Source organism: Cucurbita pepo, chromosome 6 (assembly GCF_057944985.1).
Source record: "Cucurbita pepo subsp. pepo isolate OVF chromosome 6, ASM5794498v1, whole genome shotgun sequence".
In the NCBI taxonomy this organism is placed as follows: domain Eukaryota; kingdom Viridiplantae; phylum Streptophyta; class Magnoliopsida; order Cucurbitales; family Cucurbitaceae; genus Cucurbita; species Cucurbita pepo.
In genome coordinates, this window is record NC_141803.1 from 4,040,299 (window position 1) to 4,056,428 (window position 16,130).

Sequence of the window (16,130 nt, forward strand, 5' to 3'; positions counted from 1 at the left end):
CCTAAGTGGGCATCACATGCCTTTGCAGCTCAGTTTTCTCAATAATTACAATAATTAGAGAGAGATAGAGAAAGTGGGATCTGTAAATTTAAAATTTTTCGATGTGGGTTTTGTTTAGATGACTGAATTCTTCTGACATTACCCTTTAGATATTGAAAAACTTTAGTGTAATTGGTGGTTGAATGAATGGATCTCATTTTGAGCCTAAAAGACCACTTCTTTTTCACTTGAGAATGGGTCAAGATCGAATTCTAGGTGCCCACTTTCCTCTAATACTGATACCAGGCTCGTATGAGAGTAATCTTGAAGATAGGATGATTAAGAAAGGGTTAGTCATAGGAACTCTATAGTTAAACGTGCTTTACTTTGAGTAATTTTATGTTGAGTGACCTCCTGAAAATTTTTCCAATGATGTACATAAGTGAGAACAAAACATGCTAGAAGGACTCGTGTTAGTTTGTGAGGATGGTCGAGTAAGTAACGTGGGCATGTTGCAGGGGATGTCGAGACCATTAGGTGCTAAATCCAAATTCTGGGCATGAATTGTTATATTTTTCGGTTTTGTTGTATAGGGTCCGCAAAGTTTAAATTAGAAACAAAAAGGATAGGGGTTATCTTTAATACATGTGCATTGAAATGGACATCCAAAGTTGTAACATTGGTGGTCTTGTAATGTTGCCTTTTTAATGAAGCATAGCAATCCATTCAACTTTGTTGTTTTTTTTAATTATTATTATTATTATTATTATTATTTGGGAATCCTCACATGGAAAACATTCTAAATTGCACCATGTTTGATGTCACTCACATGCAAATGCTTAGGAGAATTCAAAATAAAATTCTTCTTATTTCAAAAGATTGAGAGATAAAAGTGTGAGATTCTAAATCGATCGGGAGCGGAAAATGAAACATTCTTATAAGATAGTAGAAACCTCTGTCTAGTAGACGCATTTTGAAACGTTGAGAGGAAGTTATTTACTTTGTATGTTTGTACCAATTTGAGCATAGTTTAACTGAGTATATATATATTCAACTCGACAGATATTTAAATTCTCAATTATTCACAGATTCATCAAACACAACTCTAAAAATTTCAAAACTTCGTAGTTCTAAGAAACTCAAAATCAAAAGTCCATAAATTTATTAGACATGTCGAAGTTTGAGATCTCTTCGACACGGGTTCTGAAACTAAACTTATAATCTTATCCTAGTTTTTCGTTCTCTTCTCCAACCAAAGTGGGATCTCACAATCTACCTCTTTTGAGGGTCTGACGTCCTCGTTAGCACACCATCCAGTGTCTAACTCTGATACCATTTGTAACAGTCCAAACCCACCGCTAGTAGATCTCCCCTTAAGGTTTTAAAACACGTCTACTAGGAAAATGTTTCCACACTCTTATAAGAAATGTTTCGTTCTCTTCTCCAACTAATGTAGAATCATACATTAGGGTTTAACAAAAAAGAAAAATCCGAAAAGGGAATAATAAAAATCAATAGATATGATTAGAAATATGTCTTATCGATCTAGAAGTATGGAATTAGCTCGACTTGCATGAATATTGCCATAAAAACATAGAATAAAAACACAATCCTTGCCTTCATAACCCAAAAATGGATAAGAAGATCAAAGAACACATTTTAAAAAATTGCATGATGTTCATAGAAACCCACCAAATAAAAACATTGTTCTTAGTTCTTTCATTTTCAAATTGTTAGCTTTTTCTATGATAAAATCACCAATGGGTGAGATTAATAATAACATCATCTCATGATTGAAGGCTCACCATTCAAAACCTTAAACAATTTGAGGGTTTTGTCACCCACATGCATGTGTTGTAAAAAGTTGTTCTTTTTTTGTGACAGTCAATAAACATGTTCTTAATGTCTCTATCTCTCTATAATTATGAAAGAATTGAAGGGCTTTTTAGCAAATATATAAGTGGTTGTTAATTCATAACATATGCCAAAAGAGCTTTTATCTAAGGAGGGTCCTTGGTTCCTAAATTCATGTCATAAACCACATGCAATGTGTTCCCTAACTCCCCTTGTGGCCTATCACTACTCATAACAAACCTTGTCAACTACATGTGGCCTTCCATTATTGTAACCCGAAATCTAAAACCCTAAGTTTAGTGTATTCGACTGTTCCAATATGTTCGAGTAGGTTACTTTTTGCATCTATCATTATAGTCATCATTGACGTGTACGTCTCTGTAAACTTTGTGTGTGGCACTAGTCTGATTGTGCTTTCCATTGGGTCCTCCTTTTTCGTCAATGTCCCGAGCCCGATTAAGAGAAAGAATTTTTCCATTCTTGCTGCTACTGAAAGTGCCCGAAATTCATGGATTCTCTGATAGAAGGGAATCGAGGTTGAATTCTTTTGTGGGTAAAAACCCGTCTTTAAAAATTATGAAATGATCTTTCAAACAAGAATTTATGATCATAACATTAAGCGTGGGAAGAGTTTGGTATTGACATTATTTGCAACCATTCATTACAATAATGTGTAGAACAATTGACTTATAGGCATGTTGAAGGTTCATGTAATTTATTTTTTCATTTGTCAGAAAAAATTATTTTGTTTGACTTTGACTTTTAATTTTGGAATATTTTATTCGCATATATTTAAATTAAGTATGAAAAGATAAGTCAATCAATATAAATGAACTTTCATGCTTATTATTATTATTTCATCGTATTAATATTTTAATCTTTTTAAAACTAACTATTTTTCATTTAACCAAATTCGAACATATAAGTCAACTAGTAGACATTGTCCACTTTGGTCTATTGCGTATCGTTGTCAGCTTCATAGTTTTTAAAATGTGTCTACTAGAGAGAGATTTTCACACCGTTATAATGAATGTATTATCCTCTCCCCAACTGATGTGAGTTCTCAGAATCTACCTTTGTGGGCCCAGCGTCCACGTTGGCCTACCGCCCCATTACTTAGCTTTGATACCATTTGTAACAATCCAAGCCACCACTAATAGATATTATCCGCTTTGGCCCATTACTGTCACCTTCCTGGTTTTTAAAACATGTCTATTAGGAAGAGGTTTTCACACCCTTATAAGGAATGCTTCGTTCCCCTCTTCAACCGACGTGGGATCTCACATCTTCACTCTTAGATAACAGTTCAAGACAACCAGGTAACATTGTCATGTCACAAGAGATGCAGGAGAATGTCGAGACTATCAAATGTTGAATCTAGATTTCAAATCCTAGGTCTGGGTCGTTATCACCTTCACATGTTGTTAAGAACGATATTTTTAAAATTTTGTTGAAGCTAAAGAAAGGAAATAAAGTTGAGAGCTTTAATGAAAATTGAGGTCAAAAGCTTACAAAAATGATTGAAAATTGGACATATTATCCTAAGTATTTTGAACATTATTCAATCAAACTTTGACTTAGATCACTTATAAAACAATAATATGATTGATTACAAGTCATTGGGTTATGTCAAAGGGAAAAAATTACAAAAATGCCCTAAACGGTAAACGCTATTTATCACGTCCTCGTCAATTATTAGCAATTAAATTCTTAAATATCGTAAATATATAAACCATACCCAAATTATAAATATGATTAAATGGTAAGTTTAATCCTCGAATTTTAAAATTGCGACCAAAAGGTGGTTGAATTTTTTTTTTTTTTTTTAATTTTTAAAAAAGTTAATAATTTAATTGAGAAAGGTAAAGAATAGCATAATTAGTGGGGTAATCACTTTTTTGGTGGATTTGTTCATGAAAATCAGGGAAACGGAATTGTTTAATGACGTAAATTAAAGTGGTTAATTAAGATTAGCGTAAAGTAGAAGCGTTAAGACCAGACATTAATTGAAGACAAAATCGAAAGCCAAAAACTGTCCTTTTGCTATGTTCTAGGAACTCCATCAATATCCTCTTTTTTTTTTTTTTTTTTTTTTAATTTTTTTCTTTCAATATTCCAAAACAAATATAAATGTTTTGAATATGTTAGTGTTGAATTAAATTGAGATGTAAAATTTAATAATTAAAAGAAAATAGTTTAATCTGTTGGAGAGGGGAACGAGTAGAAACCTCTCCATAGTGACGTGTTTTAAAATTGTGAGGTTGATAGCGATACGTAATGGGTCAAAGTGGATAATATCTGTTAGCGGTGAGTTTTGATTATTACAAATGGTATTAGAGTCAAACACTGGGTGGTGCGCTAGCGAGGATGTTGGGCTTCCAAGGAAGGTGGATTGTGAGATTTCACATCGGTTGGAGAGGGAAACGAGTAGGAACCTCTCCCTAGTAGACGTGTTTTAAAATTGTGAGGTTGATAGCGATACGTAATGGGTCAAAGTGGATAATATCTGTTAGCGGTGAGTTTTGACTATTATAAATGGTATTAGAGTCAAACACTGGGTGATGCACTAGCGAGAACGTTGGACTTCCAAGGGGGAGGATTGTGAGATTTCACATCAGTTGGAGAGGGAAACGAGTAGGAACCTCTCCCTAGTAGACGTGTTTTAAAATTGTGAGGCTGACAGTAATACATAATGGGTCAAAATAGATAATATCTGTTAGGGGTGGGTTTTGACTATTACAAATGGCATCAGAGCCAAACACTAGGTGGTGCACCAGCAAGAACGTTGGCCTCCCAAGGGAGGTGGATTATGAGATTTCACATCTGTTGGAGAGGGAAACGAGTTTGAATCTCTCCCTAGTAGACACGTTTTAAAATCATGAGATTGACAGCGATAGGTAACAGACTATTAAAAAGTGGGACTCCGAACTCGGGTTATGGAAGAAGGAACCGAGAAGAAAGTATCAGCAACCGATCGTGTCTATTATACTTTTATTTTAAGTAGCCCTAAAGTTCTTGATCGTGTCTATTAAAAAGTGGGGCAAAATGATATACATGATAGACATAATGAAAATATGATACAAAACCCTAACTATTTGTGAATAATTCATAGCCAAATCATAACAAATGACTACGCCGATCATCACTTCTAATATTTTTCATGAACGGCATCATTTTATGGTAATAAAGATTGACATTTTGTTCTCGAGTTTAAGCACGTTTTAATTTTATGCCTTAGTTTGAACATTACTTACAAGCATCATTCTATTAGTTTTTTAAGACAATATTAATCTCGATACAACTTAAAGTAACAATCCAAGTAGATATTGTCTGTTTCGGCTCGTTATGTATCGCTGTCAACCTCGCAATTTTAAAATAAGATATAAAAAAATAGAATATTAGAGTATGGAGAGAAGGGAACAAGAGCCATAAATGTTGAATGTCCCTCTCCTTCATGCAGAGGGTGCACTGTTGGATGCCAAATTTGATCATTTAATTTAATTTAATTTTTTCCACATTATTCCATTCACGTTACCGTTGTGAATTATAAAACTATATACTAAAATGGAAAATTAAATTATATACATTATATTATATTATATATATATATGTAAACAATTTGGTTCTCCTATTTATTGTGGTGTCAGGATTGGATGTCAAAAAATCAAAGCCTCCTCCACTCCTATTTAATTACACTTTTGCCTTTCCCATAGCGGAATATTCTCTATAAATGTGTCGAAATCTCTCCCTAATAGACACGTTTTAAAATTGTGAAACTGACGGCAATACGTATCGGACTAAAATAGACAATATCAACTAGCGGGTAGGCTTGGTTGTTACAATTGGTATTAGAACTAGTCACCGGACGGTGCGAGACACTGGTGGGAGTAGGGCTAGACTCTCTCCATAGTATACACTTTTTTTAATCGCAAGGCTGACGGTGATACGTAATGGGCCAAAACGAACCATCTGCGTGAGTTTGGATTGTTACAAATGGTATTAGAGTCAGACACTGAGAGATGTGCCAACGAGGATTGTGAGATCCGAGATTGGTTAGAAAGGGGAACGAAGCATTCCTTATAAGGGTGTGAAAACTTTTCCCTGGTAGACGTGTTTTAAAACTGTGAGGCTGACAATGATATGTAATAGGCCAAAACGAATCTTATCTATTAGCGATGAGCTTGAATTATTTTTCTTTATATGGATTACGTAACGTTCGATTATGGGATCATAAATAGGCATCGTGAAGGTATATACTTTATATAAATAAATAAATAAATAAATAAATAAAGCACATGATTTTCTTTGTGGATGTGAGAAGTTATGGGGGCATTTATCTACCTGGCAATGACTTGGATGGCCTCCTCATCATTCCTCCTCTTCTTCTCTTCTGTCGCCATCTAACGTCCGTTACCAAAATTCCCTAGACGCCGTCAACTGCTTAGCTGGACGCCACTCTCATCCCTCAGCCTCCAACCTGAATGGGCCAGCTGGCACGACACTTTCTCCAGCACATGGCCAGCTACTTCTGTCCTCTCATCTCTCCAAAATGCTCCTTTTTTCTGTCTCAATTTACGAAACTACCACTGCCTTCAACTGTGCAAATGAGCTCCTCCAATACCCGCCACGTGTCGGGGAGGTTATTTTGTGTAATTAAATGGAGTTTGAGGGGTAGTTATGGCGGATGGCATTGTTGTAATTTGGGGGAAATCATTAAATTTTTGTGTCAGTTTCTGGCTTGCGTAAGAAAGTGAAAATCTGGAAAGTACAGGAATCTAGGATAAATAGGTAGCAACGAGGAGCAAGGGAGCAAATTTATTTATTTATTTTAATGAAATTTAATTACGGCGTTTTGTGGTTACGTACTTAAATTAAATTATCCCGTTTCAAACTTTAGACTTTCCCTCCAAATTATTATTTTAATGAACATTGACCCATTGACCCGTTGCATACCACGAACCGATTGAACCGGCTGACTTCACGTCTCGCCTCGTCAATCATGGTAAAATCCTTGGAACGACACATGATTTTCGATTCATGGTGATGACGACAATGTTCAGCCTCTGAGTGTATTGGTTCTCTTATCAACATCCACAACAAGAAACAGGTGATTGTGAGACGAATGCGTGGAGTGAGAGGTGAGCGGGAGAAATGAAGTTGTGTAGGGGAATGGGTCGAAAAGCTTGGACTTACTTACTAGCGATGTAACACGAGAAGAGAAATGACAAGAAGCGACGCTAGTGAAAACGAAGAAGAAGAAAAAAAACCAAATATTTTTTACCTAATCATTGAACATATATATATATATATATATTATAAATTGACAAATTTTTATATAAATAAACAAACAGAATCTAATTTTGGATGGTACAAAGGAAAGGATTTTTATTTATTTATTTATTTTTATAAAAGAAATTAATATGATATTATAAAAAATTAAATTAAGTTTGTTTTTATATATTCATGAGTTGTATTGTAAATTACTTTATTCTTTTTTCTATTTTAGAAGTTTTATTTTTAGTATATATATATAGACATAAAAATAAAATAAAATAAAACAAAATAAAATTAACTATTCAAATTATGAACGGAAGAAAAAAATTAATTATAATTAAACTATTAAATACTTTATAGAATGGTTGAGTTTAAAGAAATTATTTAATCAATTAATTTAATTAAGTAATTAATAAAAAATAATAATGATAACGACTTAGAAAAACTAAAACAAAACTATTTGAAGTAAAAAAAAAAAATTAACCCAACAAATTTAAATAAATTATTTTATTTATTATTATAAAAAAGTCAAATATTAGTGGCAATAAATAAATTATTTTATTATATTTAATTTTATAGTTTAAGGCAATTTGATTTATTTATACTAATTTTCACATACAAAATTCAATTTATTTAAAAATAAAATTTAAAAATTAGGGTAAGAAGTAGAGAATCCAATTCTTTGTTTCAGAAAATAAAAATTCCATTTTTTATTGATTATATTGCTTTAACAGACGGCCAGAATCAACCAGAAATGTGGGGTCGGATTCTTCCGGAATAATCCACGTGGATTTTAATATTTATTTTTTTATTTTATTTTTCTTAATTATGAATTTATTTTTTCATTTGATATTAAAGACATTATATCATAATTGAAAATTAAAAAATTGGATTTTTTTTTTTTTTTTTTGTAAATTTTGTATTTTTAAACCAAATAAATTATTTTCAATGGAATTTATAATTTTGTATTTTTAAACCAAATAAATTATTTTCAATGGAATTTATAATAAAAATATTTTTGAGAATAAGGAATAAAGGTAGATAAAAATAATTGTCAGAATGGGTTAAAAAAAGAAGGACAAGAATGTCTAAATTTGTTTGGTTTTGATTATCTTTAAAAGATATGATAATTTATAATTATTAATTATTATCTTAAGTAATTAATAATTTCCTTTCTTAAAAAAAAAACATGAAATTATAAATAATTTTTTTTTAAAGCATTCACTCTAAAGAAGAAGTCGAGGCTCGATTAAAGGGAGGCTGTTCGAGGGCTCCATAGCTCTCACTAGGGAATGATCATGAGTTTATAAACAAGAAATACATCTCTGTTGGTACGAGGCTTTTATGGAAGTAATATCATACCATTGTGGAGATTTGTGATTTGTAACCGTTAATTTTAAGAAACAAGAATTTTTTAAATTAAAAATAAGAATATATCACGAATAATTTTAATCTCTATCTGAGCTCGGGATTTCTTGACTAGTCTCGAAAAAAATAAATACGATAATTATTTTTAAGGGGTTTTATTATTTAATCTTATACATTTGGTGTCCCATTGTATAGGTCGATTTCACATCAATTCAACATTATGTCGTTTTTTTAAAATTATTGGAATGAAAAGAAAAAAAAAAAAAATCATAATATTTATCCGAAAAAATTAAAAAGAAAAATCAAATATAGAGCGCGTGAGAAACACGCGCTAACGGAAGAGAGTGGAGGAAGCTCAAATCTGGAAAGAAACAAATTATAAAGCGAAGTTTGCAGGAAGAAGAAGGAGAGAGTTGAAGAAAGATAAGATTAAAAAAAAAAGAAAAAAAAAAAGAGATTTTTATTTATTTAAAAAAAAAAAAAAGTGTGTGTGAAAAAAAAACTGAAAACTTGTCTCGTGAAGCAGCAGGTGGAGGTGGTGTGTGTGTGTGTGTGTGTATAAAAGAGCAAAATAAATGTAAAAGTTCTTTCTTTTTCTTCCTTCTTTCTTCTTCAATCCCTCAAAAACTCTGTAAAATCCTTTCATTTTTATGGGGTTCTTCTGTTTTTTCAAGATTTGGGGTTTTTCATCACTCACATTCCTTCTTTAATTTCACGGGGTCCCTTTCTTCATCTCTCTCTTAATGTGTTCTTCGTCTAGTTCTTGACGGATTTTGCTCAACTTTTGGGCCATACCCATTGGGGATTGTGCTCTGTTTTTTAGGGGTTTTCTCTTAATCTCATTGTTTGGTCAACGGGAAAAGTGGATTTCGATTTTCCGAGGCTCAAAATGTCGCATTCTGGGAATCCCATTTCGGATGTTCGGTTTCATGATCTTTCCGATCGGTTTCGAGATTCGGTTACTTGTGAAGTAAACAAACCGGATTTTCGTGAGCTAGATCTGGGTTCCCCTGTTTCGCCATTGCGTACTCGTCACCAGATTGGCGGCGGTCCTGCCGTGAGTAGCAGTTCCAGTTCGTCGGGATCGGTTTCTGGTCGGAATGGACAGAACCCAGTTGCGAAAAGATCCGATTCGGGTCCTAACAATCACTCCGGTGAACTCTCTGGGTCTAGCGAGAGCAGTCCGACCGCCGCGGAGAGTCTCCGATCTATTGGAACCCCTAGAAATTTCAAGTCGGGTCATAATAGATCCGATTCCGCTTCGAATCATCCTTTAATCTATTCGGGTCAGTCTCAAAGCTCTGTTACTTCTCCCTCCAATGTGCTACCCACTGGCAATATTTGCCCTTCTGGAAGGATCTTGAAGCCGAGTATGCCGACGACAAATCGGAGCTCGAGAACCGACGTTTTGGGTTCTGGGTCGGGAAATTACGGCCATGGAAGCATAATGCGGGGCCTCGGCGGTGCTAAACCCGTCGCCGTTGAATCGGTTAGTAATGTCAGTTCGAGAGGCGGCGGTGTTGGTGGTGGAGACTCGTTGAAGAGGGCGAAACAGAGTGGGGATCCGGAGGAGTTGAAAAGAGCTGGAAATGAGCAATACAAAAAGGGTCATTTTGCTGAGGCTTTGAGTCTTTATGATCGAGCCATTGCAATATCTCCGGCCAATCCAGCTTACCGGAGCAACCGAGCCGCTGCCTTAACCAGTCTCCAGCGGCTCGGCGAGGCGGTATCGGAGTGTGAGGAGGCTGTGAGATTGGATCCCAATTATACTCGAGCTCATCAACGTTTGGCATCTCTGTATCGTAGGTGGGTCAGTGTTGCTTGAAACTCATCTGTTTGTGATCTGCATTGAGCTGACTTTTTTCGATTTGAAACTAGAATATGTTGACATAATCATATAGCTCTATAGAGTTGGTTGACCTGTCCTGTCTGTGTTGTTTTAATGTTCTTGTTTTGTTCTTGCTGATGTTTGATGGATCTATCGACTGCTCGATCGTTGTAACTTTTGGCTTATTTGTTATATCTCGACTTGCTCTTTCAGGTTAGGACAGGTAGAGAATTCTAGGAAACACCTTTGTTTTCCGGGCGTTCAGTCCGATCCCAATGAGCTGCAGAGATTGCAGGTAGTCGAGAGGCATATAAGTCGATGTGGGGATGCCCGTCGAGTTCGAGACTGGAGAAGTGTATTGAAGGAGGCAGATGCTGCAATTTCTGGTGGAGCTGATTCTTCACCTCAGGTCAGAGTGGCAAATTTTAATGTTCTTGTGATTTTGAATTGAAAGAACTGAATTTGTTTGGTTGTTTATCAATCTGCAGCTGTTCATGTGTAGAGTAGAAGCTCTTTTAAAGCTTCATCAGATTGAAGATGCTGAATCTAGCCTACTTAACGTTCCGAAGTTACATCCATCAAACAACTCGTGTTTACAAACGAAGTTCTTCGGTATGCTTTCGGAAGCATACTCGCACTTCATTCATGCCCAAATTTCGATGGCGTTAGGAAGGTATGTTCTTAGAATTTTAGCTTCTTAAGTACGATGTCGACACGGTTTTGAGAGCGTGGGAATTGGATAATGGATATGTTGCAGGTTTGAGAATGCAGTTACAGCTGCTGAGAAAGCTGGGCAGATCGATCCACGGAATGTAGAAGTGGCGATGCTGCTTAATAACGTGCGTTTGGTTGCAAGAGCTCGTACTCGAGGCAATGATCTGTTTAAATCAGAAAGGTATACTGAAGCTTGCTCAGCATATGGGGAAGGTCTTAAGCTCAATCCTTCGAACTCGATTCTTTACTGCAACCGAGCAGCCTGTTGGTTTAAACTCGGGATGTGGGAACGGTCTATCGAAGACTGTAATCATGCGTTACTTATTCAACCAACTTACATGAAAGCTCTCCTTCGAAGGGCTGCCTCGAATAGTAAGGTGAATTGCCTCGACTTACAATGCTACTGCTGCTATCGTCCTATTTGCAGGTTTCGTCTCGCTAACTCGGTTTTCGATTGACTGCAGCTCGAAAGGTGGGAGGAGGCTGTTCGAGATTATGAAGTTTTGAGAAGGGAGCTTCCAGATGACAATGAAGTTGCTGAATCTCTATTTCATGCTCAAGTTGCGTTAAAGAAATCTCGTGGGGAAGAAGTTCATAATCTGAAATTCGGTGGCGAAGTCGAGGAAGTATCGAGCCTAGATCAGTTCAGAGCTGCCATATCGTTCCCAGGTCTGGTTAAACACGATTAAACGTCAAGCTATAGATCTCATAGACGCTTTAAACAGACGTAAACGTTCCATTAAACTTCAAATTGCAGGGGTCACTGTGGTTCATTTCAAAGCAGCATCTGATCTACAATGCAAGCAAATATCACCATTCGTCGACGTCCTTTGTCGTCGACACCCTTCCATTAATTTCCTCAAGGTAGACGTTTGTCTTCTTCGCTTCACATCACCTCAACGACGTCGGTTTTACGTTCTTAACGAGTTAATCTCTTCGTATTTGTCATAACAGGTGAATCTGGAAGAAAGTCCAGCAATTGCAGATACCGAAAACGTAAGGATCGTACCAACATTCAAGATTTACAAAAGCGGGAATCGAGTTAAAGAGATCATATCTCCAACTCGAGACGTGTTGGAGCATTCAGTAAGGTATTATAGCTTATAGAATTCAAATCTACTGCTGCTGTCCATGCTCGTCTCCTTTAGCAATCCTCCTCATCCTACACCGAACCCGAATCCTGACCATTTGAAAGAAATACCTGCTCAAACCTCCTTCCTGCCTAGGAATTACCCGATAACCACGACAACTAAACGGGTCGAAATAATCCCCATTAGCAGCCAACCGAAAAACGCGAATGGAATCCAGAGAGAGATAGTATAGTAGTTCATTTTTGGAGTTGTCATTATATTCATTCATTGCTCTCTGGTTGTTCCATCTCTTTTCCCTCCATATCCATTTTCCCATAAGGCTCGGTAGCGATATCGGTCTACTCCCCGTTGCATCGAAACTCATTAGAACGGACTCGAACTCAGCAATGGGTGTAGGTAAACAAGGATGTGTACATGTATATATGATATATACAAAGAAAACAGGAAGAGAGGGGAAGGGAGGGGAGGGGGAGGAGTACATTGTTAGTTCTTCATCTGTTCTTTGAAACATTTTCTCATTTAATAATAACAACAACAAATCATGATTTTCCACTGCTGCTGTTCTTCATTTACCTCATCAAAGCCTGATATTTCATGTTGATAGATGGGTATCTGTTCTTGGGGTGATGGGTATCTGTTCTTGGGGTGATGGGTATCTCATTGAATGCTTTTGTTGGAAATGGGTATGCCAAAGTTTGTGCTTTTGAGCTGATAAGGAGTGGAGTGGGTTGGGGGTAGTTGGTTCTATTCATTGCTGTTTTAAAAGTAGATTGTCCTTCAAAGCTAACTACTACTGGTTTATAAAGGTGTTGGGGCCACTTTCCCAACCAAAAACTTTATTGATTTATTATTAGTTTTGTTTTGTTCTTAACACTTTATGTCAACCTGCCATTATTTGAAGGCTTAACCTCACTTAGTGTTCTCACTCCTTTTGTATTTGCTAATTTTGTTGACAATATTGACTATACATATGGCTTTTACAAAAGGGTCGGCCGTTTGAACTCTCGATGTCTACTAGTGATAGGGTTGAGATAGACATGACGATTAGTAGGGGTAGAATGAGTCCTGATGCTTACAGTGGTGGGGTTGAGATAGGCATATGATGTAAGTAGGGGTAGAATGAATGTCAATGCCTACTAGCGGTGGGGTTGAGATAGACATGACGATTAGTAGAGGTAGAACAACTCTCGATGCCTACTAGCAGTTGGGTTGAGATGGGCATGACGATTAGTAGGAGTAGAATGACTCTCGATGCCTATTAGTGGTAGGGTTGATATAGGCATGACAATTAGTAGGGGTAGAATGACTCTCAATGCCTACTAGCGGTGGGGTTGAGATAGGCATGACGATTAGTAGGGGTAGAATGACTGTGAATGCCTACTAGCAGTAGGGTTGAAATAGGCATGACGATTAGTAGGGGTAGAACGATTTTCAATGTCTACTAGTGATAGGGTTGAGATGGGCATTTGAGGATTAGTAGGGATAGAATGACTCTCGATGCCTATTAGCGGGGTGGGGTTGAGATAGACATGACGATTAGTAGGGGTAGAACGACTCTCGATGCCTACTAGCAGCTGGGTTGAGATAGGTACGACGGTTAGTAGGAGTAGAACGACTCTCGATACCTACTAGTGGTAGGGCTAAGATAGGCATGACGATTAGTAGGGGTAGAATGACTCTCGACGCCTACAAGCAGTAGGGTTAGGACAGGCACACGACGATTAGTAGGGGTAGGCCCCTCTAACGTCCCGATCCGTAAGGATGATTAAAACTAGTAACATTAAGGTTAGGGAATTGGAGAGGAGAGGGTCACATGTGGGGTGACCATTCACCTAACTTATTAAAAATGTGGGGGAAAAGTGGAGCTGTTGCCTTTTGATGAATGCCTCATTGCCTTGCCTGCTCTGAATTGGTTGATTTGATTGATCTATATATTATATATATTTTTTTATTTTTTTTAATCCCTAATAAAAAAAAATTATAAATAAACAATAATTTGGTAATTATATTTTTAAATTTATAAAAATTATTAAGCTCGTCGTCATATTTATAATTTTTAAATGTATATGCTAAAGAGATATTTTTACACTCTTGTAAAGAATATTTCATTCGCCCTCCAACTAATGTGTAACCTTACCGATCCATATTTTTTAATTTATATATCATAATTAATTTAATTAATTATTACCTATAATCATAAAAAATAAAAGTAAATAGTGGTGTGGCAGAAACTTTTAAATAATGAGACAAAACAAATAGTCGTACGCGGGACAAGAGCGCGTGATATGAGGACGCTTAAAAAGAGCCAGAAGTGTTAAAGAAATAGTGATGTGAGATCTACGCGCCCTGATCGCGTTGAAAATAGTGTGGATACCCCATGCCACATCACCTTTTTATTTTTTAAAATTTTATTTCGACTTAGTTTCGGTTTTTTTAATTTTTTTTTTTTTTTTGTATTTTAGTTAATTGAGTATTGGATCGATGCACGTGTCTCGTCACGTAATTAGGGTATTATGACGAGACTTTAGAGGGTTATCAGCTAATTTAGTAGCGAGGAGTTTATTATGGCTAGCTCACGTATTTATCTTAGTTGGTTTAGGCATGAGATCACTCCCTTCACGTATTACAAGAGGGTCACAAATTAATCTCGAAGTGTATTATGGTTGACCTACATATGTATCTTAGTTGGTTAGGTAAAGAGTCAGCTTGTTGCACACCTAAATTAGTTAAGTTGAAGAATATGAACTTTATGTTCTAATATAAGTTTGAATGGACGTCTACAACACTACTTAAAAGTACGTGAAGCTAATGAAAATGGGTCTAACCGATTTTCAGGGCATGTCAAGGGAAGAGTGATGATCGCTTCGAATCATCCCTTCATTTTAGAACTTAAACTTTAAGATAATTATAAAGTTGACCCGTAATTATTTTTAGTACGAGATGAAGTTTTGAACCTCTAACTTCATACAAACGAGTAGATGTCGTGATCATTGAATTGTAGTAATGTAGCTGATGTTGGCTCGTACAAAACTATTGGACAGGATCAAGCAAAAAGCAGGAAGGATAAGGCCAAGACGTGAGTTTTCCAATACCATCTAGTCATAAGGACACTTATTTTCAACGTTACAATGATAAGTCGATGAGATTTTTTATTCATTCGTATAGACACATTAAAAGTAAGTATGGAAAGATCGACAAAATGTGATGTGTTTGATGTGTAAATGTATGATTTTGATGTGCAAATGGAATTGTTGTCTTTAAAATCTTGGACAAACTTTGACTCCTCCAGATTCTAATTCCATTCATTCAAATCCAACCTTTAATACCATTTTAAATACTAAATTTGTAACTTGACCGTCGAGCTATACGAAACAACTCAAGCCCACTGTTATCAAATATTGTCTATTTTGGTCCGTTACGTATTACCATCAGCCTCACGATTTTAAGACATGTCTACTAGGGAGAGGTTTCCACACTCCAACCAATTGTGATAAGATCTCACGTTAGTTCGAGAGGGGAACAAATGATTTCTTATAAATGTGTGAAAATTTCTTCCTAACATATGTGTTTTAAGTCACGAGACTGACGGCGATACGTAACGACTAACGGTAAACTTGAATTGTTACATATAATGTAAATCGGTTGCTAATTTTCGAATATGTTACACAAGTTCGTACATACGATGTATGATACTTCTGATACACGACGTAGCTTAATAACAAAGATAAAAAGTTAAAAGTAATAACCGAATTGATTAACTTTGTCCGTAGTTCAAAATTTTGAAATTTATGATTCAAAAGTGGTTCGATAGACTAAAGTGGATGGAGGACCAAAGGTTCGACAGAACATGTCACATTGTGACAAACCATCATGAACACCCAACTTTTGTGGCCTTTAACGTTGTATAGATCAAATCAAATTGAATTTAAAAAATAATTAATTAATTAACACAAATTTATCCGATCTTAAAATTTAAATATTCAAATGTTCGAATTCTAATCTATTAAATAAAAATAATATTT

General features: G+C 35.8%; 1 protein-coding gene across 1 annotated transcript; it reads left to right on the forward strand.

Moving 5' to 3' along the window:
* The first annotated feature begins 8,935 nt into the window (after positions 1-8,935).
* On the forward strand, positions 8,936-12,979 carry TTL2 (tetratricopetide-repeat thioredoxin-like 2). Its single transcript, XM_023680142.2, has 7 exons — positions 8,936-10,281; positions 10,517-10,712; positions 10,792-10,976; positions 11,061-11,394; positions 11,482-11,686; positions 11,775-11,881; positions 11,972-12,979. The coding sequence occupies exons 1-7, from the start codon at positions 9,365-9,367 to the stop codon at positions 12,122-12,124; spliced, it is 2,097 nt and encodes a 698-aa protein (XP_023535910.1). The 5' UTR covers positions 8,936-9,364; the 3' UTR covers positions 12,125-12,979.
* The last annotated feature ends 3,151 nt before the right edge of the window (positions 12,980-16,130 follow it).